This window comes from Melospiza georgiana, chromosome 3 (assembly GCF_028018845.1).
Source record: "Melospiza georgiana isolate bMelGeo1 chromosome 3, bMelGeo1.pri, whole genome shotgun sequence".
Classification (NCBI taxonomy): domain Eukaryota; kingdom Metazoa; phylum Chordata; class Aves; order Passeriformes; family Passerellidae; genus Melospiza; species Melospiza georgiana.
In genome coordinates this window covers 16,882,600-16,908,063 of record NC_080432.1, presented here as the reverse complement: position 1 = coordinate 16,908,063, position 25,464 = coordinate 16,882,600, and the positions used below count along the sequence as shown (strand labels likewise).

The following is a 25,464-nucleotide window of genomic DNA, read 5'->3' as shown; positions in this document are numbered from 1 at the left end:
GGGGGAGCGGCGTTTATTGTCCTTTTTTTTTTTTTTTAAGAAAAAAATCCTTCTTTTCTGAGGAACGGGTTATGTACACAAAGGCCCCGGCGATACCCAACTAAGTAGTCAGTAAGTGTTTTTAAGTGCAAGATCTTTGCGCTGTGGGACTGAGCCGTCCTGATGGCGGGTTTATCGCAGGCCGGACTAAGTTTCTAATGCGAGCACCAAGTTTAAACGAAGGTTTGCCATGGCCTCCCGCTGGATCACCTGCAGCTGTCAGAAGTGACCAGCAGGCTGAAATGTGGTTACACACAGCGGCCTGCATTAGGGCAGGTACAGCCAGCAGACCAAGGGGTGTCAGCACCTCTGAGCACTCCACACCTGTGGGAGCACACTTGGAATGTCGCACCCTATTTTCTGCTCGAAGGGAAGCCGAAGGAAGTGGGCAGGAGGGTGGTGCAGCAGAGAGTTCCCAAAGCAGACAGAGGCATCGTCCTCGGCTTCCTCGGGACGGGGCCAGCGGCAGGGCGGAGCGGGCGGCGAGAGGCTGTCGGCCAGGGCGCGGAGCTGCTCGGCCAGCCGGGCCACATCCCGGCCCGCGGGCGGCGCGGCGGCGCGGGGCTGCCGGGAGCGCAGGTGGGCCGCCTCCTCCTCCCTGCGGGGACACGGGGTAAGCGACAGCCTGGGGACCCTGGCTGAGCGCCAGCTCCAGGTGATGCAGCCCCACCACCCCCTGGGATCCTGCTCACCTGAGGCAGCTGCAGGTGATGCAGAGCCACCCCCCGGGATCCCGCTCACCTGAGGCAGGTGCAGGTGATGCAGAGCCACCCCCCGGGATCCCGCTCACCTGAGGCAGGTGCAGGTGATGCAGCCCCCACTCCCCGCTCACCTGAGGCAGCGGCAGGTGCAGGTGATGCAGCCCCCACTCCCCGCTCACCTGAGGCAGCGGCAGGTGCAGGTGATGCAGCCGCCGTCCCGCCGCGCCCACACTCGCAGCCAGCTCCAGGCGCGGTCCCTGCGCAGCACTCGCAGCACGGCGGTCCCCGCTGCCGGCCCGGCCCCCGCGCCCAGCGCTGCGGGCAAGGAAAGGGACTGCGTGAGCCACAGCAGGGCACGGCCCCAGGGTGCCGGGATAGCCCCGCAGGCTGCCCCGGTGGGCTCTGCCGCCGGCCCCAGCAGGACAGAAGCAACACAGAGATGGGGCTCAGGTGGGATTGTCCCTTTTTATACCGTGGCAAAGCAGGATTGCCCACCCCCAGCTTGGAAACTACTTATAGACAGTGTATGGGGCGTGTAATCACTTCCCCACTTCATCCTTTTTGGAGCAGGGAGTCACAACAGGGAGGGCTGAATTTGCTTTGTCGCTGCTGTCCTGGATAGCCACGTTTCAGGCATAACCAGACCATGGAGCCAGGGGACAGCACACATGTTCCTGGGTGTGACACTCACCCAGGGCCCTGTGCTGGGCAGCTGCCAGCTCAGCATCCTCAGGGTGCAGGAGGCTGTACCACGACTGACCGACCAGCTCCTCCCGGTGGTAGCCGAGGTGGTAGGTGACACTGGGGAAGACAAGGGGAGTGGGGACTGAGTGCTGTACGAAGCCTGCATCCCATACACAGGCTGAGTGAAGGGAATTATTCTTGCTGCCCGAGATGTACAGCTGGGGCTGTGTGCGAGCAGGCACCCCCTCACCTCTCCGTGACATCAATAAACGTCATGTCCAGGAGATGCATGCTCTGGAACATGTCATCCTGGGAAGCAGCTTCGCCATCTGTGGGTGACTGCACAAGGGGTGTGCAGAGAGCCAGGAAGGCTGTGGTGGAGGGGGAGGGTGGCCAGTGCAGGGCCACAAAGCGCCCGCACACTGCCACCACCCGATTGCCCCCGTGCTGCAGCCGGAAGGCCTTGGATGTGCGCATCTCGCTGACAAAAGTGACTTCTGCAGGGAAACACACCGTTCAGAGTGGGTCAGGAGCTGCCTCACTGCTCCAAGCAGGGCTGGCCCTGCTCTCAAATCACAGCCAAGGGCCAGAGCAGGATGGCAAGATCCATGAGATGCCAGCCGAGGCCTCCCTTACCCCTGCCAGGCTCCTCCCGGGCAAGGAGGAGCTTCTTGTGCACATCCTCTCCCACTCGCCCATCCAGGATGTCAAAGACTGTGTCCCCCTGGGCGAGCAGCTCCACCTGACAAACAGAGGGCTGCCCTCAGAGACTGTGCCTGTCTCAGTGGGCCCTGGCTGCCATCGTGGGTGCACAGCCTGCTGCAGCCACAGCCCAGCGTCTGCTGGGGCAGCGTGCTGTGCAGGCACTAAAGGCACCAGGATGGGTATGGGGATGGTGACTGCAAATGCCCAGTGAGCAGGCCTTACCACAGAGAGGCCCAGGACCTGAGCCACGTTCTCTGAGATGTAGACCAGCTTGCTGTCTGCTGAGAGCACAAGCAGAAACCCCGGGAGCAGGGAGAGTAGCTCTGTGCCAATGGCCGGTCCCGTAGGAGGAGCCAAGCCTGCAGGGGGATGAGGGTGAAGAGTTGTCTTGGATGAGGCAGGGGCAGTGCCCCACACAGAGCCAAGGGAGCGTGGAGAACAGCGGTGCTGAGGGTACCTGGAGGGAAGAGCTGAGCCCCCCGCAGGCGGAGGCACACCAGGGCCATGGTGTGCAGGTAGGAGAGCCGCTCCTTCTCCTGGGCAGAGATGGGCAGCAGGGAGCGCAGCGCCTGCAGCTCCGCATTGATCTGGTCTCGGCGAGCCTTGGAAGCGCTCTTGGTTGACCTGCAAAGCCAACCATCTGGGACACCTGTCCAGGGAGGGCAAGGGACAGCATTCCCTGCCTGTCATTGTGGGCAGAATTGCCAGCTTGGGGATATGGAGTGGAGATGCTCAGCACCCATGCCAGCTGCTGCCTCTAGGAGAGCAAACCTTGTGGGCATAGGCAGAGGTGCTCCAGCCTACCCAGGGGCACACGCTGCTGGTATGGCTGGTGCCTCTCCTGCTGGGCATCAGGCTGGACAATGACTTGAGCCCACGTGAGACAACCTCCCCACCAGGATGGAAAGAACATCCAGTGCTGGAATGTGCACCCCAGCCCAGTACAATCTGCCTTTCCTCCTAAACTACCTAAAATACCTCTGTCCCTCCAAATTCTTGCACCTCCTCCCCATGCACTGGCCGGCAGTCCCGCTGTCCAGGCTGGTGTCAGCACCTTGCAAGGGCCATCAGAGCCTGCACCAGCTATCCCGGGGTTCTGGGAGGCCATCCCAGCCCTGAGGGAGGGCAGGAGGTGGGAGAGAGCTCACCTGAAGGGCCTCGGGGCGCTGGGCGCCTGCTTGGCCCTGGCGGGCAGGCAGCTCATCTCTGCCTGCAGTGGCCGGTGGCAGTGGCTGCAGAAGATGGTCATGCTGCCGGGGCTGGGATGCCTGGGGCTGGCAGGGAACCGCTGCCTCCTTCGCCTGCGGCTGTGGCTGAACCTGCTGACCCTGCTGCTCCTGGCCTCCTTTTGTAGCCTCCTGGGGTGCAGAGGCCAAGCCACTCAGGGGCGAGAATTACCTCTTGTGACGCAACTCCAAACAGCTCGGGGCTATTTTTAGAAGGCAGGCTGCTAAAAATAGCCCTTGCAAGCAGTTGAAATTTGAGAGGGGAAGTAATAAAAGGAAGCCAGGGTCTTTAAAGCAAACCTGCCGCTCAGGAGGGGGCAGTGACAAAGGCAGCAGGGATCTCCCTGTGGGGCACACATCTGCCCAGCTCCTGCCAGCCCTGCAAAACATCCTGTGTCAAGTCTGCCTGACTGGGAGCTGCTCTCCAGTACCACTGATGACTGACCTGGGTGCTGGGAGAAGGAGTTGATAAGAAAGAAAACAGAGGTGGAAACACCAGGACCAAGGTGGTGAACAGTGTGCCATGCCCAGGCCTGCAATAGGTTCCTGGCAGAGGCAGGTTAGAGCCACAGCACCCCTGAACCTTTAAGAGGAGTGTCAGTGACTCCTCTCCCTGATGAGCACCTTTCCTTCCCAGAGGAGATCTGTCCTCCACAAAGGTTTGCTCTCCTGGAGGCAGCTGGCATGGGGTGCTGAGCTTTTCTGGGGGTGATTGACTCCACTCACTGCCCCAGAGACTGAGATTCCTCCCAGTGACAGAACTGAGGAGCCTCTGTGCTCAGCACCACACAGCCCAGCACAGGGACTCTGGGTGTTAGGGGGCATTTCCTAGTGCCTGGCAGCCTGCAAGGAGAGTCAGCTTGGTGCTTTAGTGCACAGCAAAAAAACTCCACCATTTATTTCACAGCTTGAGAGAGTGCCTGTGGCTGAGGCAGCTGATGGAGGGAGGGAGTTAGAGCTGCTGGACAACACATGGGAGACGTTCACCTAAGTCCTCTTGGTAACCTGCAGGTGCCAAGGACCACAAAGGATGCTGGAGCTGCTCCCCCTCAGCCAGATGTGCTGTCACAGCTCACCCTGTTTCCCTCCAGGCCAATGATGCTCATCACCTTCACAAGGAGGTGCTGCCAGTGTGTGAAGAACAAGCTCTTGTCACCATTATGGGGCCTTCTGTTCTCTTGCCACGGGGTTTCACTGCTGTCACACCACTCCAGACTGCTCCACTGTGCTGGCATTGGCCACCTCCTGCAGGCTGAGGAGCCCAGGCACCTCTGCAACCTCGTGCTGCTGGATGAGCACTTGTCCCTGGCCATGTGCCAGCCTTCAGGGCAGACAGCCCAGGCCCTCTGCCACCCATGTTCCTGGCATGCAGCCACCACCATCTCAGCAGCCCCTGTGACTTTACATCCCAGGACAGGCCCTGAGTGCTTCCTTAGCTTTCTATGCAATAGCCCCACTGCAGTTGCCACTGGAGCTCCTCTTCACATCAGATGCCTCATGTTGGTGAGAAAGGGTTTGAGCACGGCCCTCTGTGCCAGCCAGGAAGGCTGTCCCAGGCATCCCTCCACCTCCAGCCCTGAAGCAGGAAGCTCCAGAGCACCCACTTACCTGAGGCAGTGCAGCCAAAGGAGACAGACACCATTTTCCTTCTGTCCTCTTGCAGGACAGCACAACTCTGGGCAGGAGGCAGGTACCCCACAGCAGTGCTGCTGGAGGAGGCCCAGCTTCCCTTGCCCATCCCAGGCAGGGCTGTGGCTCACATCAGCCACTGCCTGCTGCTCCACAAGCCACCACTGGCCTGCAGCTGCAGGGAAAAGCACCTGGTTCAGTCTCTCCCCTCTCAAGCCTTTTTCTCCCCCAGTTCATCTGCTAGGACACACAGAAACCACGTCTGCCTCACCATTTATAAAACTTCCCCCAGTTGCTGTTTTACAATGGGAGCTGGGCAGTGTCCAGCTGGGCCCAGGCCCCCACACTGTGCTCAGCTTGGAGCTGGGGCCTGCCCTTCAGTGCCAGGAAGCTGTCAGTGCTGGCAGGAGCAGGTGTGGAGGTTCCTGCTCTCTTGAGGCAATGCAGGAACAGTTCAGGTGGACCCTGACATCAACCCCAGGGCCGTGGCTGGTGGTAAAGAGTTGATTCAGGCCCTTGGAAAGTGGCTGCACACCGGACAGCACAGCTGCAGTTCCACAGGCAAAGGGAAAGGAAGCTCTAGAACCACCAGTGAGGAGAGGGGTCACAGCTGTGCTGCTGAGGCCAGACAGTTTTTCCCTCAGTGGCCAGCTCTGCCTGCCCCCTTGTGCTGCCCAAAGCATGACAAGGGCAGAGGGAGGCCTAGCTAGGGCAAGACAAACCGAGCTCACACATTCCTTGCTTGAAAGGGCTAAAAATTCATGCAGGCAGTGGAGCAAGAGGTCAGCATGTGGAGGGGTGAGGGCAGGGTGGTGGAAGGACAAGTTCTCTTCAGCCCTGGTTGGAGACAATGGGGCGGCTGATGGTGCTGTTGGTTGTCATGGCTGAGAGCTCCCATCTGTAACACACCAAGAGGATACACACTCAGAAAAAGCACAAACACAGTGCCCAGGGCTAGAGCAGCTTTGTTTCATGCCAGCCTCAGCTACAGTCTCCAGCCCAGCCCACAAAGGTGTCCAGAGCCTTGAGGGCAGCCCTCAAGCAGGGCTGGAGCACCCCAGGGTGAGGTCCCAGCAAGGCACACAATACCTGATGTCGTGGGGAAGGCAGGACTGGTCCAGGCTGTACTGAATCACTGCTAGCTTACACAACGTCTTCAGACTGGGGCCTGGGAAAAGAGAGCAGTTTAGCTACAGCAGCCTTTGACTGGACACCATGGAGGCCCCAGCATCATGCAGTCAGTGCCACAGGAAACAGGGCAGAGCCTTGTCTGAGGGACAAGACAGAGTGACACCAGGGACAGGCTGGGGTGCTCCCACAAGAGGCCTTGCATGCAGGAGTGCACAAAGCATGGCTGCAGCTCTGGCTGCTCTGCCTCGAGCCAAGCACACTGGTCAGACACAGCTGTCTGGCTCCAGGACATGGCACCTGCAGCCACAGAGAGCACAGTGAGGTGCTTCACAGCAGGGCCTGCTCACAGGGCACCTTGTGGTAAGAGGTACAAGCTGGGCAGGAAGTGCTCACGTACTGAAGTCGAGGATGTAGAGATCCGAGTGATCCATCAGGTCAAATTCATCACCCATTCCCTCCTCTGGAGATGGGCTGCAGAAACCAAGCACAGTGTGTCAGTCAGTGCCAAAATTCTTATGCACCAGCTCACCAAGGGCTGAGGAAGCCCAGGAATGTCCCTGGCGTCCCTGTCCCAGGCAGGGGCCCTGTGATCCCTCCTGGCCCTCTGAAGTCCCAAGGAGCACTCAAAGTCATCACTTTCTCAGCTCCTTGCAGAGGAGGCAGAGCTGCACAGGAGCCAGGGAGCAGAAACCCACACAATTTCCTCTGCAGGGCATGGGAGATCTGCCTCCTTTTCATGGATGACAATGATGATTCCGCCATGAGCCTCCCCCTCACATCACCTGTCCATCACTCCTGTTCTCATGTATTTAAGATCTACTGCATTTATTGCAGCTTGGCCCCTCAGATGCTGTGAGAGGAGTGTAGAGAAAGCAGCTAGAAAACATCTAAACATCTGCATGGCAGGGCAAGCACAGACATTTCTCAGTATGACTGAGGAATCACTTTGGACTCCAGCCACAGCTGGAGTGGTTGTGCCAAAATGGGGATGGCATTTCAGAAGATTGTAGCTGAGCACTGAGCAATGCAGCAGTCATTTTAAACCAATCTCAATTTGCTGATACTCCCATTTGATGTTGGTCCAGGAATGCTGATGAGGAACTACAGCACCAGGCATTTCTAGGGAACAGCCAGCCTCACCTATGGTTTCCTGCCACAGTGGTCTTGATGGAACAACCAAAGCACCTGAGAGACTGGACACTACATCTCCTTGCACAGACAAATCAGCCTGTGCTGAAACAGGGGAAAATACTCCCTTGGCTGATGGTTGTTTGGAGAATTTAAAAGAAAGAAAGGAAAAATGTTTTAAGTCCTGCTTTGGTCTGTGACAAAACAACTTAGTGTGCCCTCACCACTTAGCTGGGACTGACCTCATGCAGTGACTCCTTGCCCCAGTGTCTCTTGTTTCCCCACCAAGCTTCACACTCACGGGACATGAGGCAGTACCTGCTCCCCCAGGTCCCCACAACCTCAGGCAAAGCTGACAGCACAGCTCAGTGCTGGCACAGACCTGTTGCTGATGGGACCCATCTGCCCGGATACAGGCAGGAGCCCCTTTAACTCCACCTCGTGTGCTCACCACACCACAATCTAATCTCACATCCACGTCACAGGAAACCCCAGGCCATCCCTTATCTATCAAAGGAAAGCCAGCAGGCACCATGTCTGTGCCTTTAATCACCAAAAGGAAAGCAGCAGGGTGAGCCTGGAGTTCAAGACCAGGCAACCCCCTGCAACTCCCAGGCAGCACAGCAGCATGCAGGGCACACCTTTGCCAGCCAGAGCCCAGCAAAACTGCTCATTGCAGCTGCAAAACAACTCACCCTGCACTGCAGTGACTCAGTGACAGCCCCTACTCCCTCACCAGAGCCAGGATTCCTAAGCCCTGTCAGGGAAAACACAGGCTCAAGCCAAATCTGGATCAGCATCTCTTCAGCTAAACTGTTTTATAGCATTCCTTCTCCCCCCACTTCTTCCTTGTGGATGGTCTCTGCACACTGAATTGCTGGTGGGTTTGGGAAGAAACCAGACCAGGGCCACAACTGTGACACAGCTAATGGGAACACCAAGCTTCTTGGTCCCTTAAATGGGACACAAGTGAAGGATTGTTCCTGGCCACAGTGGGGCAAAACCACCAAGCTCTGGCCAGGACTACCAAAGAAAGAAAGCTTTTGGATGCCCTAGGAGCAAGCAGCCTGCAGAAGCGCCTCTTCAGCAGGAAGTGTGAATCCTGGAAAGGCAGACACAAAGGGGCTTTGCTGCCCATCCCCCAGAGCTGTTCCCTAGAAAGCTGAGCCTGCTGGCTCATCCTCTGAGGATCCCTGCAGGACAGCCCCACCCCTCCCCCTGGCCAGCCCGGGGAGCACAGGTCAGCAGGCAGACCCATGGGAGTTCTCCATTACAACGACTTCCTGGAAAACTTCTTATCTCTCCAGGCAGCTCCAGAATACACCTGATAACTGCTACAGGAAGCCAGCACGGCCCACCCCCACCTCCCACTTCCCCAAGACCCTCCCTCCAGCTCAAGCAGGCTGCATTCCTGGCTGCCAGCACATCTTCCCAGCCCACACTAGTGCTGATGAATGTGCCTGTACTGGGGTTGAGCCTGACCTAAGAAACAAGCTGAATTCTGTAGTGGTTAATGGAGAAGACAAGGCACTGCTGCATTGCCTGGCAAGGGTGAACCAAACTCCAAAAAGCTGGTGTCAATTTTGTGGTGGTTTGGTAGCATTTCCCAGGAGTGCCAGGGTTTAACATCAAAGTTCAGCTGCTGCTGCAACACAAATCTACACAGCACAGCATCTGGGACCCCCAAAACTCCCCTAAAGCCCTGCCAAGCCCTACCTTCTGCTGTACTGAGCAGCAACCAGCATCTTTTGAGGAGACTGGATAAACTCAGCACCTCTGCATACCTCACCTGCACTAAGCACTCCCTCAAAGTCACATGGACATCCTACAGCTAAGCACACTCCCCCTTCACCCCATCACACACTGGTATGGTCAGGTCACCCTTGGTTCTGTGCCCCAAGTTTGCTTCAGAAGCATCCCCAAAAAGCTACTGTCAAGAACCCAGAGAGAGCCCCAAAGCTTTCCCAACCATGTGGAGAGCTGAAAACATTTAAGATGTCTCTGCGAGGTAGATACTGGCAAGCAGGACTGTGCTCCAGAGCTGCAATTTGTCACTACAGACAGCATAGAGTGTGTCCTGGTGATAGGCCACTTCCTTTCTTGTAGCAGCTGTTAAGGCTCTTGGCCACATCCAGCTGCCCTGCACCCTGACAGTATCACTTCCAGTGTTTGACAGCTAAATCCATAACACCAGGTCCCTGTTGTGAATGGGAATGTTGCTAAGGAACACTGGCAGAAGGCAACATTGTCTTGTCATGTGTGTAGGCTCCTCAAACAGCTCCCAGCTGAGCTGACATCCCACTGCAGCCTGGCAGCAGAACCCACACTTGCCAGTGGAAGAAAGAAGCTCTGATGGGAGAAGCAGGGCAGCATGTAGGTGAAGATAAGTCAGTTTGAGGTCTGCTCTGGCACAACAGACTGAGATACATGTCCTTCTGACAGCAGGATCTCTTCTCTTATCCCCACAACCTCTTTACCAGAAAGCTTGAGCGCTGCACAGCCCCTCCTGAGCAGCCTGTTACACCCTTCTGTCTCTACATGTACAAGATGGTTGTCACCAGATGCTTTACAAGCTTACATGACACTTCAATCTCTTCCACGGCCTTTCTTCAGGGGACCCTGATGTCCATGATTACCTACACTTGTCAGACAGGCTGACACTTGCCACGTGCCTTTGAAGTCCATCTGATGGGTCTGAGTGTGAAGGGACACTGTGCTGAAGGGACTGGCAAAGCCTCTGGAGGAGCCACCTCACACAGCTCACCTGGTACCTCCAAAGAGGATGATTCTGTCCCCCACTCTGCAGCAGCACTGCCGGCGCCGGGGACACGGCCCCTTCCCCTTGGGCTCAATCTTCCTCCAGGAAAGAGAAACTAACAGGAGGAAAAGAGAGAAAACTTGTCACAAGAGCCTGGCCAAGACCAGCTATAAGCAGGTCATGAATTTAAACAGATCACAGGAAAAGCAGAGGCCCAGTACCCCACAGACACCAGCTAGCCAATATCCAGCCTCCCCCCGACCTCCTCATTAATGGCCAATCATGCACTTCCATGAAGTGCCACTTAGATGCCAGTCACAGTCCTGGAGCTCTGCCTGCTGAGATTTGCAGGTCATATCATAGAATGGTTTAGGTTGGAAGGGACCTTAAAGACCATCTTGTCCCAACCCCCTGCCATGGGCAGGGACACCTTGCACTACACCAGGTTGCTCAGGGCCCCGTCAAGGCCTTTCACTTGCAAAGCCTGAGCACCAGGACCCACAGACTGCCATGGCAGCGGGTCCAACATCACAGGGAGCTGTACTGGGCAGAGCTGCAGGGACAGAGAGGCAGCCTCCCTTCCCCAGAGCCTGCTGCGGTCGGGATTTGGATGAGGAAGATCCAGGAACCAGCTCCATCTGCTGGCAGGCTGCGATCGCAGAGCACCCGGGCAGAGGCGCCTCAGCCGCTGGGACAGCTCGGCTGCGGGAGGAGGGCGTGGAGAACTGGGCCAGGTGGAGACAGCAGCCTTTGTTCTTGCTGCTCTCTGCACCAAGGATGCTTGGGGGCGACAAAGCACAGGACTGAAACCTGCAGGAGCTCTGCCAGCTCACAGTCAGCTTGGGGAGCAGCTGGTTGGCTGCTCTCAGGTAACTTTACTAGAAAGCAATTAGCAAACAAAAGGAGTCTAGACAGTCAAACGTGCCTGAGGACCCCCAAACTGGCTCACAGCTGAGTGGTATTCAGGGTACCAGCTGAAGAACCCCCCTTCTGCAGCACAGTTTGAGCTGCTACCAAGAGATGGTGATCCTGCAGCTCAGGTTGAATGGTTTCTCCAGCTATAGTCTCTCTCTTCCCTAAAACCTATTTCTTTCCCATATCTTCTCTTCTGTCAGTACTTTTGCACATTTGAGAACAAGACAAAGTTTTTCCAATGAAATATGTCTTTTAGCAATACCTCATTTTCTATTTTATAACTGAGATCTGGAAACATCCCGAGGAGGAACAGACACAGGAGTGATTTGCTGTCAGAAGAGCCAAGAGCCATTCCCCCCCTAGCAGCACTCCTTGGACAGTATGTTCTTCTGAGCACTCACATGCCTGAGGGCCTGGAGCACTATCACTGCAGCAAGTTAAAAGCATAAATACCTGGATTGAATTTCCAGAGGTCATGGAAGTGTCTGTTCAGGCGTGCATTGTAGCCACCAAATACATAGAGCTCCCCGTTGTAGCTGACTGTAGGGAGTAAGCACAGACATCAGAGGGCACCCAGCATGTCCCTGACCCAACACCAAACACAAACCAAACCAACGTGGTGCTGGCTGCCCACCTCTCCTTACATCACCTTCACGTGCAGTGGGGAGTGCAGTGCTTTTTGGTGGGCAGCAGCTTTCCACAGAAACTGGGCTTTGTGCAACCCTTTCTAACCCACAGCCCCACCCAGCAGAGCAAACACCCCTCCTAAGGCAGGCAGAAACTTCCCTCCACCATGCTCCACCCTCAGCAGACCCCCACTCACAGGCTGAATGGCTCCTCCTGCCCTCAGGGAGCACGGGGGTGTGAGGGGACTCCAGCCAGGAGTTGGTTTCTGTATCAAACACTTTGATTCTGTTACAGTAGATCTCGTTATTAGAGTGAAAGGGCCCAAAGCGATCAGCTCTGCCCCCAAACACGTACATCTTTGTTCCAATGATGGTAGCTGAATGAAAGTCTCTCCAGCGAGCTGGAGTACCCTGAGGGACAGAATAGAAAATAAAAACAAAAGAAAGAGTGCAGATCAGCCAGGGAAATAACACATCTTGATGGGGAAGTTGGGTGGCTGCCTTCTCCTGGAGAACTTCCCATCCTGTAGAGCCCAGCCATATCAGCCAGAAGCTGTGAGACAAGTGTGGGCAGCTACCCCAGAGAATGGTAGATGCAAAACTTCCTCCACAAACCAGAGGGAAAAACAGACACTGACCTTGGCAGAGATTAAGGTCCACATCATGTTTGTGGTGTCCAATTTATGGATATCATTTGAAAAGCAGTCAGCCTGGAAGACACATGAACAGCTTGGTCACAAAGGGACTGAGAAGTTTGGTCACATCCAGCCCCAGAAGGATGCTGCCCTGCAGAGCTGGAGCATCCCTTTGGATTCAGTGCTTCCTAAAGAACAAGGTGCTTGCTCAGGCAGCACTTATCACTTAACAAGAGGAAAGCAAAGCCCTTTTCTTCCCAAAGGTGTTCTGTCTCTTCCTGCAGCTTTCCCATTTATTTGGTGCTCGGTTCCTCCCCCAAAGGCTGTCCTGCACACAGTACATTCATGGCAGGAGCCTGCCTCCTCTCCATGTAGCAGCAGGTAAAAGAGGCATTAGCAGGACAGTCAGAGTGGCTCTGCTAAGGCTGCCTAACGAGATGCAGAAGCCAAGATTACATCCAGGAGCAAAGACACTCCAGGTTCTGAGGCCCCACAAAACCCATCTGCAGCTGGCTGCCTGGAGGAGACTGCATTCACACAAACAATGGACTCCTGCTCCTCCAGGCAAGGTAGAGAGCAGCAAGACAGCCAGAGGTTTATTTGGTCTTGGTTAAAAAAAAAGACATCTGAACCCCTCCTGCTGCTGTAATCAATATAATGGATTTGGCCTATCACCCTCAGAAAAGAAGGAATAACCCAGAAATTTCTGTAACAGAGCTCAAACTTTCTTCCAAACAAACAGACATGACTTTGCACATCTGTTCTGAAATCTGGTGATAATTTTTATTTACCCACTTTTTAAGATTACATCATGAGGATTTGCTAAAAAGAGCATTAGGTACACTGACAGCTATTGCAGGATGAACTTTGGCTCAGGGTATTCCTAATGGGAAGGTAAGCAAACGTTTGCTGAAAGGGATCAGCAAGATGTCAGAGGAGGTGGAGACTGCAGGGAACATACACCAGACTAGGACAAAACCTCACAGCAACACTGCAGAAAGTGATTTTTCTGGCTCACTTCTGAGCCAAATTAAAATAAATGTAGATCAATATATACTTATTAAAAATGTTGTGTATTTATGTATCTACATTTGGCCGAGAAATGAGCCAGAAAAAAAATTAAATTTTTACCTCTTTGTGGTAAATATGTTTTGTGAAATTCAAAAAAAATTTAACACTTTTTTGGACTTGCTTTTCCAACCATCTTCTCCTGAAATAATTAGCATAACCTGGATACTAATGCCATAACTTTGCTAAGTTACAAAATGACAGTGACTTGGAATACAAACACACCCCTGTGTCCTGCCTCTATCAGTGTCCTGGGTATCAACACCCTCTTTCCCAAGGGCTCACCAATTAACAGTTACAGAGATCACTCACCAGCTGTTCATAGCCTCCAAAGATAAACATGCTCTTTGCCAGGACACAGGCTGAGTGCCCATCTCTTGCCCCTGGGACCATTCCAGAGACCTTTGGTGTGAACCACTTGTGTGTGTCTGAAACAAAACAAGAGGCAATGCTGAGAAAACACAGTAGGACTTGGGGTGGGATAGTTCTATTACTGCTGTTCTTAAATTTCTAAGGCAAAAATAATTCTTGCTTTCTCACAAAGCACATGCCCTGCCAGAGAGGCTGCAAGCTTTTTTGGGCAAGGCTACCTGCCTGAGCCCCCACAGAGGGACACAGTGACAGAATCCTCAGCCTCTTGGCATGGCCACTGAGTGCCAGACCTGACAAAGAGCTCACATTTGAAGTGTGAGTAGTACAGCAGGGCTTGAACAATGTTACTTTTACAGAATCTCTTGCAGAGTGTACTCGTGAGTCACTTATCAACTCTGCATTCACACTTTCTATTACAATGAAGCAATAATGCTAAGTGGCACAACTGACCTCAAGGCGTGGAGATGCTCAGTAACTGAGCATGACTGAGGGAAAACAGCTCTCAAACCCAGATACAAATCACTTAATCACAAGTTCTCCATGTTAGCTGCTGTGCAGATCTCCACCTCTGCAGTGCAGCTCTCCCTGTCTTATCTGCTCCACCTGTTACATTCTCTCACTTTCCTCACTCTTCCTTTCCTCTTGCTCACTTTCCACCCTTCACAATGCTCCCTGTGAGCCTGCACCAAACACATTCAGCCCCTCAGCCTGCACACTCCAGGGGCTGGCTTGATTTAGAAGATGACTTAAATCCAGGCAGAGCTGCTCTCCATGCCAGGGCAGCACAGAGCCAGGCCAGGACCGGGTGCCAATTGCTAACAGGCACCTGCCCCAAGAGCTCCCAGAGGCACAGATAAGCCCTGAGGCTGCAGGAGACATTCCCCACCCTCCCTAACAGCCCTTGGCTGCCAAGAACAGTGCTTATTTCAGAGAGTTGTGGAGCCAAAGCACGAGGATGACTTCCCTGAACTTGGCCTGTGGACACAAGTGTCCACCTATGCTCCAGCTGGCACCACACAAAGGGTCTTGCAAGGTCAGCAGAATCCCTGGGGAGCCTCTAGTGTGACATCCCAGGGCTATCGAGTTCCTTCTCTCCCTGGGGCTGCTTCCAAACTCAGTCACATTGTATCAGCAAAAGCTCACCCAATTGCAGCATGGAAAAAACCTCAATTTGGGATCTGCTCAACACTGCAGGGACAAAACTGCACTCAGACAGGACTTTATTTAGCCTGATGTGACTCCTACAGTGGAACTTACACTGCAGACATGGCACTGTGACTGCCAGCCACACTTTCCAGGAATGGCAGGCCTGTGTGTACAGACAGCTGCAGAGGGTTTGGAGCAGGACTTTCTGTTAATTTTCCCTTAATGCTAAAGCCCTGGAGCTGCCAGGGAGACTGGGCAGGTCCCACTACAAAGCCTCTGTGTAGGCAGAGCTTTACTGGTGGCTTCTCAGCTGCATGTGTCAGGGGAAGGAAGGGGGAAACCCTGTGCCATAAGCTGTAAGATTCTTCCTGATAAAGAAGAGATCCATGGACCAAGCACCAGAGCAAGCAGTTTCCTTGCAAGCTCTCTAAGATAGTTACTGGCCAGTATTTAGACGGACTTGCATCCAGAATCCAGATACACTCCTTTTCTTTCCTGACACTTGTGTCCATGCACTTCCTGATGGTGCCTTTTCTCCAGAGGTGCTCCAGCAGTGCTATGGAGAAGCCAACTAAAAGGCTCAAGGAGTTTATTTTTCAGGTTTATCTAACTTGATTCATGTCTCCCCTGATTTTGCCATCCTGTCCTGGACTACTCCTGTGTTTTGTTCCTCACTCTCCTTCACACCTTCAGAAAGAAGAACCACACTGAAGAGGAACCACAATCATCAAGAGCCACAATTAAGGAATACTATATCACATAGAGAGAACACTTCAATTCTAGCTACTATCAGAGAGAGCACACAAAGCTGATAGAAAAATTAAAACCATTTTCATTGTTAGAAAAGATCAGCAATCTCTGCCCAAAGGCTTGTAAGCACAATGCCCACCATACTCCACTTCCAAAACTGCTCAAACACAGTGACACCATTTCCTCCAGACTGTCACTGAGGGACAAGAAAACAAGTTGGGGAGCAGAGAGGAGGTGTGATCAAGACCAGCTGTGCCAAGGAGCAGTGAGAAGCTGGAACTTACTGACATCAAAGGCATAGAGCACGTTGCAGGCTCCCTCGGTGTCGTTGCGGCCGCCCCAGATGTAGACGGTGTCGTCGATGAGCACGGCCGAGTGCCCATACCTCATGTAGGGCACCTCCCTCACGTGGTCTCGGCTGTTTGTCCACACTGGAGGCAGCTTGATCCAGCGTAGAGACACTGGAAACACAAGTTTGAGCCCATTGCTGACAGGTCATAACCCATCCTGTGTGTTGCTTTTTACCCCGTGACAAGGGGCAGAAGCAGGTGAGTAAACAAGACAAAGCTGTGTCTGACCTCGAGTAGCAGCTAGTTAAGAAATACAGAAGACAAAACCAGGCTCTGTTCTACAACAATTCATTGAGAAGGTTTCCACTCTGGCTCATCCTAGACTGTGAGTGAAAAATACAGCACACACACAAACAAATAGGGAAAGAAAAATGAAGAAGTACAGAGGGGACCACGAATACAGACACTACTTCAAGCCAGTGAGATTGTTGAAGAGACTCAAAGCTGGGAGAATGGGCAGCACAGGAATAACTCACTGCAGTAAAATGCAAGGGAACACCTGAAGGCATCACTTGGACTTGCGGAAGCACAGTTTAAGTACAACAACCCAGCAGTTTGGTAGGAACTGGGTTTGTTTGCTTTTGTTTTTGTTTTCAAGCTACAGATGAGGTGGCTGTCTGCCTCCTTTACCCCATCTGTATTCAAGTTCTCCCTGCTAGCCTTGCATTACTAATAGGAGTTCCTTGGGATTACAGGTTCCTCTTCCTGTGTGTCACGTCCAGCAGCAGCCAGAACAGTCAACAGGTATTACAGGGTTTAATGACAGTGCAAGAGCCACAGCAAGTGTTACATAACAGCACCAGTCACCCTCCTTCCACCACATACAGCCTCCAGGTTTGTTTTCTACACAGAGCTGATACAAAATATAGCAGAAAACAGCCTGCAGCTCCTCTGAAATACTAACATAGGGAAAGGGAAAAGTCAGGCATCTCAAAAGGTGGGCATCTACCCCACAAGCAGAAAGGGCACTGAGGAAGCACATGCAATGCTAAAGTCAAGCTAGACTGGATGCTTCCTACCTAAAACATAGTTTTCATCTTTGGAAAACTCATTCAAAATCTGGTATCTTGGCTTTAGCACTGCCACCTGACAGTGCTAGCTGAGCAAGGGCTTGGGAAGCCACTGTCACTTCCCATGTGGTGGCTGCAGCATTCTGACACTTTAATACTTGGGAGTGGTAAGAGGCAAAGACAACACAAGAGCATTCCTTTGGGCACAGTCATTATGCTTCCCCAGAAGATTGCTGCTCTCCTTGTCACGTTCTACAACATTCAGCTGTGTTGAGTATAAAAGCCCAGTCCCTCTGGACAGAGGTGAATGTCACTGTTCACAGGATCCTGAGCTACACCCCCTCTACCCTGAGAGCAGGTCACCTTGGCAGCCCTCTGTAACCAATGCTTTTATCCCTGCTGCACATCAGTCTTAAAGGAGTGAATTCACTGCATTTTACAGACAAGCTCGGTTTGTCTACATGTGGGTGGGTGCTCACAGAGCATTCAGCACGCTGTCCAGTCTCCAAAACTGGTCATTGGTTCTCTGTTCTTGGCCCTGTTTAGCAGGAGCCACCCAAGCATCTGTGCAGTTTTTTAATCACCTGCCTAATTACAGGGAAATGCTTAAGGGACCAGCTCAGTAACCTCTTTAGTTCAAGGAGCACTCAATCAAGAAATAACAGCCTGTGCCAGCACAACCATGGCTCCAACTCAGCCTCATGACAGGTACTGGTTACCCTACACAAATGGCTCCAGTTGCAGATGCTTTTCCAAGCTATGCTGTGAATCTGCACGATAGCTGTTACCAAAAAGGGAAGGCCTCTCTCCCTCCTAGCCACATGCCCCTACTGACTCCAGTTGTCAGCTGCCCCCACAGGGAAACAGCTCAGATGTCTACACCTGGAATCTTTAGTGAGTGCACTGTCTCACACCGTGCTCCTTCCACACTATGGGCAGCTGAACATGGACATGCTGCCATGAGGGGGGACCTGAGCTAGCTCTGTATCACCTCTTTGCACCTGGCTGACTTTGAGTTTGCAGAGAACAAGGTCAAACCAAACCATTAGCTTTGTGACTATTTCAGCGAGTCCTTATCCTAGCAGTCACATGAACTAGAGCCCCTCAAGCTGAAAATGCACTAAGAAAGAGGCTCCTACCTACTCTGATAACATTTTCTGGAAATGTAAGAGTCAGAGAGCATGTTACAGGGTATAACATGCCAGGCACCAGCAGGTGAGAAAAGCACTAAGTGAGCCCAGCAAGACAAGCCCTCTGTGCCCACGAGGACATGTTGTAATCTTATTGTTGCTATTATATTTCTAGAGTTCGTACCTTCTGGCTGGTTTTCTCACATGCAGCTCTTCTCAGCAGTGTTGTTCCTTGTGGCTCCATCAGGGCTCCTCCAAAGCTCTCAACCCACCCCTTTTTTAGCAATCCTAGTTGCCTTCCCAAGCCACAGCTGCTGCCCAACTAAGGACTTCACAGCTGTAGCTCATTTAGAATAACTAGGACTGGGGCAAGGCCACTTATACAGCACATAGATTTTACAGGGCCTCCTATACAAGGCCAGGTTTACCTGCGTTGAACACGTGCACGTCGATCTGCCGCAGGGTCTCATAGTCCTCTCCCGAGCAGTAGCCGCCGAAGGAATAGACCTTGTGGCCCACAGCCACGGCCGCGTGGTTCACCCTGCGTGGGCCCCCTTCCAAGTGCACTGCCCAGCGGAGCATTCCTCTGCCAGCCAGGCGCTCTTCAGGGCCCCCGGTGCCACAGCCGCATGCTTCCGAGGCCGCTGCAAGGGCTGCAACACACACACAAGGCCAAAATAACAACATCCACCCTTCCCTGAATGCCTGCTGCAAAGGTTACCTCAGTGTGCCCTCATTCACCTGCCTCCCAGCTGGGAATGTTCCTCTCGGGCTCAGAGGAGCAAGCAGAGGTGCCCTTGCACACAAAACCCCTCAGGGTGGCTGCACAGGCAGCCCCAGCCAAACACCTTCGGCCTGGGCACGCACACGTCACGGTCATGTCAGAGCCATTTGTGTGCATGGATGAAAACACACAGTGAGAGCCAGCAGTGAAGGTGAAAAGAACAAACCCAGAGGGAAGAGCGTGCTCTTTGGATCAGGTCTGAGAAACAGCAGAGAAAAAGATTAAAAACAAAACACCCAACAAAATAACTCCAAAGAACCACCCCTACCTAAAGCAAACAACTTCCCTTTGTGAAAAATGCATGTATTTTATGATTGGTTTTTCGCAAATATTAAAATGAATATTATATGTGTTGTGTTAGAAAGCTATGCTTATTAATTAAAAGTATTAATTCTCTTAAGTAGTGTGGAAAATATAGTTTTAGGTTATAAAAAATGTTAAAATAGAAACTATGCTATGTAGGATACTTTCTTTAAGAAAAGGACTTGTAGCAAGATAGCAGCCACAGGACACCCAAATCTTTCAGAGAAAAAGAATTTATTGCCCTCTTATCAGAAGAAATGAACTTCTTCCCGCCTCGAAGGCGCTGTCAGGATTAAGAGGAAGAAGCTGACACTGCCCAGACAGAATCCTGTGTTTGAATGGAATTTATGCATCATGTATGAGGTGTATAAATATGCAACAGGCTGCTGCTTTTAAGGGTTAATCCTCTGTTAACGTGGGTCCTTTTTCGGGCTTTAGCTGCCCAGAAAAGGTACCCAGATGTCCATAACTCTTTGTCTCTATTGTCTCATATTGTCCTAATTCAAACTGTCCAAATTGTTATTACTCTAATTGTATTACTATTTTTTATAACCATTTTATTACTATTAAAGTTTTAAAATTTTAAAAACAAGTGATTGGTGTTTTTCACACTGTTATAGGGGTGGGTGACAACATTAGCATTTGGAGTCATTGATTTGAGCACTAGGGTTCAAGCTAATTAACACAAGAGAGCAGAAAACCCCTAATCTAGGTAGAAAGCACTTTGGTAATGCTCAGAAAAGGTCTTTTCCTCCCACAGCAAACCCAAGCATAACTAAGAAAATTCTGTAGCATCACATCTTGTTAAGCAACTGATATCCTTCATTCCTCAAACAGATGGCTTAGGTCATATCTTAAGAAGTGACCACAGCTGATTCTTGCAGAGATTCTCCTCTGGATGTAAGAACAAAGAGGGGAGTCCTGCCCCGGTGCTTCTGAAACAGCAGCTCAGTTTGATTTTTAACAGTTTTCTCCTAACTGAAAACAGCCATTAGAAGAGATGTCAGTGTTTCAGACAGCACAAATAAAATTGTCTTATTTCATTTCTTGTTTCTAGGTTATTGAAAGGTTCAGTCAGCATGCTCCTATCTCACAATCAGTTTCAGCCTTTGCAGAATCCAAAGAAATTTGGGGATGCCTTTGAACAAGGACTAAATTCCTACACAAAATTCCTACACTCTGCCCCATTCCATTTTGGAAAGTAGTGAATTTTGGCAAGGAGGACTTCCCTCGTGTTTGAGGTTTCTGAATTGGCTGGAGGGCAGCAAGAGGGGCAGTGCTGCGCTGCTCTGCTCCATCTGGCCACCCCCAGCCCCTCAGTCAAGTGGAATCACTGCTCACCACGAGGCCCATCAGCAGCCTGGCCACCCCAGGGCCCAGCACACCCTCACACTCACATTTTATCCTTCCTGCAGAAGAATAAGAGATGCCACCAACAGGGAGCTCCTGGCATGAAGCAGAGCTTAGGCTTCATCCACTGACTCCACAGGCAGCTCAAAACCATTCAGTAACCACTCACCTCATTCCAGAACTCTCAAATGTCATTAAAATTTGAGTAGCTTATTTTAAAAGTTATTTATTTTTTCAGTTGTTTTCATGCTCTGTACATGAATGTGACAGAACACATGCAAAGCCCAAACAGAGACCATCCTGCAGCCTTATTGCAACAGGAGTCTCTCCTGCAAACCTCCCCGTTCCTGCAGCAACCACCCTAACCTAAACTGCAGTCAGGAACCCAGAAAGCTGCAGCAAGCTTTGCTCCAGCAGGGGTGCTCCAGAAGGGCCCAGAACAGCCCCCGTCTTCCACAGGCCATGCTTCAATTTCAGATCTAACAGCTTTTTTTCCTTAAGCATCTTTTTTTTTTTTTTTTTTTTTTTTTTTTTAAGCCAGGCAGCACTCTTGCATAAGTCTTCTGCAAAGCTACAGAACAGATGAGTTTCCATGGAACCCACCAAAGGCACCTTCCAAGCTATTTTGAAGGCTTCACATATCTAAATCTGTTTCCTGCCTCAGTCACAAGTTATTCCTGAAAAATCTAACCAATGTTTCCCTCATAATCTCTTCTTGTTTAAGTGATTCTGTAAAATTCTCCTCAAGGAGCTCAACTGGTCTTTATCACCACCATCAATATTTTCAATACCCTTCAGACTGAGCCAAATCCAGGAGGACTAAGAGGATGAATCTTATTTCCAAGTTCTCTGCACTGTACCACGGCCCCTGCCTTTTTTATCAGAAAAGCTGGGAAGACTTCCTCACCCTTGGGGCTTCCCTTGAGCCAGGTGCAAGGATGCTGCTCCTGTCACTGCCACAGGAGCTGGCTACCCTGCCCCAGCAGTTCTGCCATTCCCACCAGAAGGCAGCTCACCCCAAGAGGTTAAATCTGGTCCACTGAGAAGCTCCAGGCACTACGAGAAAGATGCTGAGGTTGAAGCAACAAAGTTGGAATGCTGTTTCCTACAATTACTGGGAAAGGTTTTCCCCAGGTGACTGGCAGGTCTGGAGTGGTGGAGAGGGCAATGGGATGGAAGTTGGCTGTGCTCTGCCTTGGCTCTGTGCAGGGATACCCCTTTGGAGCAAACACAGAGCTCTGCCAGCACAGCCTCCTGCTGCCCCTCCTCAGAGCCAAGAAAAGCAAACACTCATCTGAACACTTCACCAGGACAGAATGACCAGAAGTGTGAAGTAATCTTTACAGGTCATGGGGAAACACAGGTTTTAACAAGCTGGCAGGGATTTTCCAAACCCAAGAGCTCTTCTGTACCCTGTAACAAAAGCACCCGTGCAAACTCTCATCTTCCTCTTCTGCCACTGGCCACAACCCTACCCTGGAACTACCACATCTTCCTGCCATCACCAGGATTTGTTTGCCCCTTTTCAGCCCCACACAGGCCTGGCTTCCCCTCCTCCCTGCACAGCCCTGTCTCCTGAGGATGCCTCCCCTGTTTCACCCCATGCTGTCTATGCCCAGCTCCAGATTCTCCTTGCCTGCCTTATTTACAATAATTTCTTTAGACCAATCTTCCATCTCAAAGCATTTTCCTCCTCTGAGCTCCCTCTGTGCACCATCTGCAAATAAGAGTTAGACACATATTTTGAGAAAAAAAACTATATTTTCTGTCCTACAACTATGGACACTCTTGAATTCCATTCAAGTTTGATTTCCAATGCTAATTTTTATGACACAAATGAGGACATAAATAAACCACTTTTCAGTCCCATTCCTATGAGGATTTCTTAGTAGGAGAAGTGCAGCACTTGACATTAAGCTACAGCTTAGATTTCTTTACAGATCACAGAGGACACAGCCAAGGAGAGAGGGGGGAAAGCAAAATTGATAAGAAACAATTTACTAACAATTTCCCCCAATTGTACAATATTAGATTATGCAAAGTACATTCTGTGGTTTCTCATTTAGGACACCAACAAGAGTGATGTAGGCTGTAAAACACAAAAATATTGATAAGACAGAGGCAAATTGTATTAGAGAACTGGGAGGGCACTGCAGGATGAGGCACACAGAATCACAGCTTCTGTTCAAGCCAACCTTACTTCCACTGACTCACATTAAATCCTCACTTTCATCTCCAAAAATGAACAGATCTCTTACTTCCAACCATGCAATCTTCACAACCTCCCATTTCCCTGGTCTGCCATGATCTAGCCAGAAATACAGTAAAGCACAGAGGATGCAGAAAAATGTTGAAACCCCTGGTATGTCCTGTCATTATGGAATAAGAGCATATCCAAAAATCAGGACATGCTTCACATGATGTTGGTGATGCTGGAAATTAAGTGACAACAGCAGTGTGCTGTTCCTCTGCCACAAAGCACCTGGAGCATTTCACTGCTAAGCCAGGGAACAATCAGATTTAATTCAGCTCTGCATTCTTCCAACACAGCACCTACAGAAAGCACTCCCATATCTCTGCTTGTGCTGCTGCCTCAAGATGCACTTCATGCCTGCAAGAACCTTCATCCCAACTGCCCCAGCTCACACCTAACAAGAGCCTAACAACACAGCACATGGACACCTGAGATCAACACAAATATCACTCAATAACCTCTCACTAGCACATCCTCCAAAACTGTTGTGCTGACTTGAGCACTGTGGCACAGCTAGAAAAAAATCCCCAGAACAACAACAAAAAAAAACCAAAGCAGGTTTTAGTCACATTTTTCACTCGTTTGTTCTACTGGCTTTAGGCTTAGTATTTCCAAACCCTACAATTAGGTAAGAAAATAATTAATTCAAGATAGAAAGCTACTGAGCATCTCCAAGTACAGCAGCCAGGTGATGATCTTAAAGCAAACCCATATATCCTTGGATCCACTTTGCTCAAAGGGAGCTCCCTGGGCTCTCTCACTCCTCTGTGCACACAGGAGGAAACCTAGAGCCATTCCTAAAACCTGCTCAGATCAGCCTTGCTGCACCCAATGCCCAAAGCAAGGGGGACAAACCCAGCAGCCTGGATTGTCAAGGACTCATTCTGCCACCCCCAGAATCACAGCAGCACCCCAAGAAGAGCAGCCTACCCTGCAAAGCTGCCCCAGAGAGCAAATCCTACCGTGTGGCCGCCTCAGTCTTGTCTCCCAAAAGACACCAGCCACAAGGTTTAGTAACCCTTAAAATAGCCCAGCCAGTTCACAGCAGTCCATATAGACTGTTCTATTTCAAGCACATCCAACATACTGTTAGAGATAACATGAGAACAACCCGCTTTCTTCACTTGTGCTTGACATTTATCTAATGCTTGGAGCATTTGTGCTAAGGCAGTGTGAAACTGCAAGCTTGCACATTCAACAGCTCAGACACTCACAATGCAATTCCAGCCCCAGTAAATTAGATGGTGCTAGAACAGCCCTGGAGCTCGTGCACTGAGCCTGCTCTGGAAGCTCATGTTAGCCATGGGAACCACAGGCCACACTGCTCAGGCACAAATTTATCCCAGTGCTATCCCCACAGCCAGCCTCACCATCTCCTTGTTTTTCACCAAATACTTTGCTCACTTACTTTTGCTTAGTATTTGGATTCTGCACCTACTCAGCTGGCTTCTATTCTTCACCTTGCTTCCCAAACCCCAGCTTCTCTATGGAGTGTGCCTAAGCTTTGGAGACAGTGCTTGAGTTCCCCATCAGGAATTTGGCTCAGCCTGTCAAGCTGTTTGTGCCAGGCCAAGGGCAGCCCTTGGCTTGGGAAGCAGGCTCAGGAAAGCCGAGCTGACAGCTTTACACAGGGCTACATCAGTTTGTTCCTCAGCCTCTCTGCTGCACTGACACTGATCCCCGGGCAGGGTGGTGCTCACAGGTGCCAGCCTTCCCTTCCCTCTGCCTGGCACATGGGACTGGCATGCAGCCCCACACCAGCCACGACTGGGTGAGAGAATAAAGGGTCTGAAACCACATGAGCCCACGGGCTGGAGAGGGAAGGCACAGCAGAGGTCATGCCAGGGCAGAAGGGCAGCATCCCTAACACAGACCTGTCTGGGAGGATAGAGATGTGTGTGGTCACAGAATGCTTTAAGGATGGAGAATTAACCCAACGCTGCCAGGCCCACCCCTAACACATGTCCTGAAAGTGCCACATTTTTAATACTTCCAGGGATGGTGATTCGACCATTTTCCTGGGCAGCCTGTTCCAACGCCATACTACCCTTCTCGTGAAGGAGTTTTTCCTAATATCCAATCTAAGCCTTCCCTGGTGCAGTTTGAAGCTATTTCTCTTGACCAGCCCGTTAGTTGTTACCTGGGAGAAGAGGCCGGCCCCCAGCTGGTGACAATCTCCTTTCGGGCAGCTGTAGAGAGTGACAGGGTCTCCCCTGAGCTGCCTTTCCTCCGGGCTGAGCACCCTCAGCTCTCTCAGCCGCTCCTCACAGGACTCCCTCTCTGCACCCTTCAGCAGCTCCTCGGCCCAGCTCCGGACACGCTCCAGCACCGTTGCCCGCCGCTCCCCGCCCGAGCCCCTCCGTGCGCCCCGCGCCCCCACCCGCGGGCCCGGCCGAGAGCACCCGGGCAGGGCGGCGGCCCCGCGCCCCCGGCCCTCACGGAGGGGCTCGGCGGGGCCCGCCGGCCTCAGCCTCCCCCAGCCCCGGCATGGCCCCGCCGGCTCCCCCCGCCCCTGCGGCCCCGGCCCCAGCCCCGTACCTGTGCCCGTACAAGGAGCGCCGACAGCCCCGCTCCGACAGGAGCTCCCGCCGCTCCCTGGGACTTGTAGTGCGGCGTGGCCCCGCCCGGGTCCGCGGGCGCCCCCCCGCCGGAGCGGCGCGGCCCTGACAGGCCCTTCCGCGGTGCCGGGCCCCGGCCCCCCTCAGGGGCGGCTCCCTGGGTTCCCCGCCCCGCCCGGGCCCGGCCCCGGCGCGCTGCTCCGGCCCCGGCC

The 25,464-nt window shown here is 52.2% G+C and overlaps 2 protein-coding genes across 3 annotated transcripts; both read right to left on the bottom strand.

Moving 5' to 3' along the window:
• Window positions 1–186: 186 nt before the first annotated feature.
• Window positions 187–4,120, bottom strand: LOC131080859 (neuronal PAS domain-containing protein 4-like). The gene is made up of 9 exons (XM_058019461.1): window positions 3,278–4,120; window positions 2,587–2,753; window positions 2,352–2,488; window positions 2,061–2,166; window positions 1,675–1,921; window positions 1,432–1,541; window positions 920–1,055; window positions 364–637; window positions 187–255 (listed from the first exon to the last, which is right to left on the bottom strand). Exons 1-9 carry the CDS (start codon window positions 3,376–3,378, stop codon window positions 187–189), a joined length of 1,347 nt encoding a protein of 448 aa, XP_057875444.1. The 5' UTR covers window positions 3,379–4,120.
• Window positions 4,121–5,725: 1,605 nt separating this feature from the next.
• KLHDC3 (kelch domain containing 3) lies at window positions 5,726–25,328 on the bottom strand. 2 transcript variants are annotated; one of them, XM_058020091.1, is made up of 11 exons: window positions 25,233–25,328; window positions 18,432–18,656; window positions 15,798–15,974; window positions 13,558–13,673; window positions 12,181–12,252; window positions 11,740–11,953; window positions 11,370–11,456; window positions 10,008–10,116; window positions 6,513–6,586; window positions 6,074–6,152; window positions 5,726–5,882 (listed from the first exon to the last, which is right to left on the bottom strand). In XM_058020091.1, exons 2-11 carry the CDS (start codon window positions 18,583–18,585, stop codon window positions 5,816–5,818), a joined length of 1,149 nt encoding a protein of 382 aa, XP_057876074.1. In that variant the 5' UTR covers window positions 18,586–18,656; window positions 25,233–25,328; the 3' UTR covers window positions 5,726–5,815. The 2 variants fall into 2 exon arrangements, with proteins under 2 accessions (XP_057876074.1, XP_057876076.1); XM_058020093.1 differs by lacking the exon at window positions 25,233–25,328 and adding an exon at window positions 24,835–25,025.
• Between the last annotated feature and the right edge of the window lie 136 nt (window positions 25,329–25,464).

Bases quoted from the DNA above. Each gene is read 5' to 3' on its own strand.
- KLHDC3 (XM_058020091.1), bottom strand. From the start codon at position 18,585: ATGCTCCGCTGGGCAGTGCACTTGGAAGGGGGCCCACGCAGGGTGAAC. The intron at 15,975-18,431 runs GTAAACCTGGCC...TTGTGTTTCCAG, and splicing joins CGTGCACGTGTTCAACGCAG to TGTCTCTACGCTGGATCAAG. The intron at 5,883-6,073 runs GTATTGTGTGCC...GGTGTGTTACAG, and splicing joins TGCCTTCCCCACGACATCAG to ATGGGAGCTCTCAGCCATGA.
- LOC131080859 (XM_058019461.1), bottom strand. From the start codon at position 3,378: ATGACCATCTTCTGCAGCCACTGCCACCGGCCACTGCAGGCAGAGATG. The intron at 1,922-2,060 runs GTAAGGGAGGCC...GTTTCCCTGCAG, and splicing joins CCGGGAGGAGCCTGGCAGGG to AAGTCACTTTTGTCAGCGAG. The intron at 1,542-1,674 runs GTGAGGGGGTGC...TGTCTTCCCCAG, and splicing joins TTTATTGATGTCACGGAGAG to TGTCACCTACCACCTCGGCT.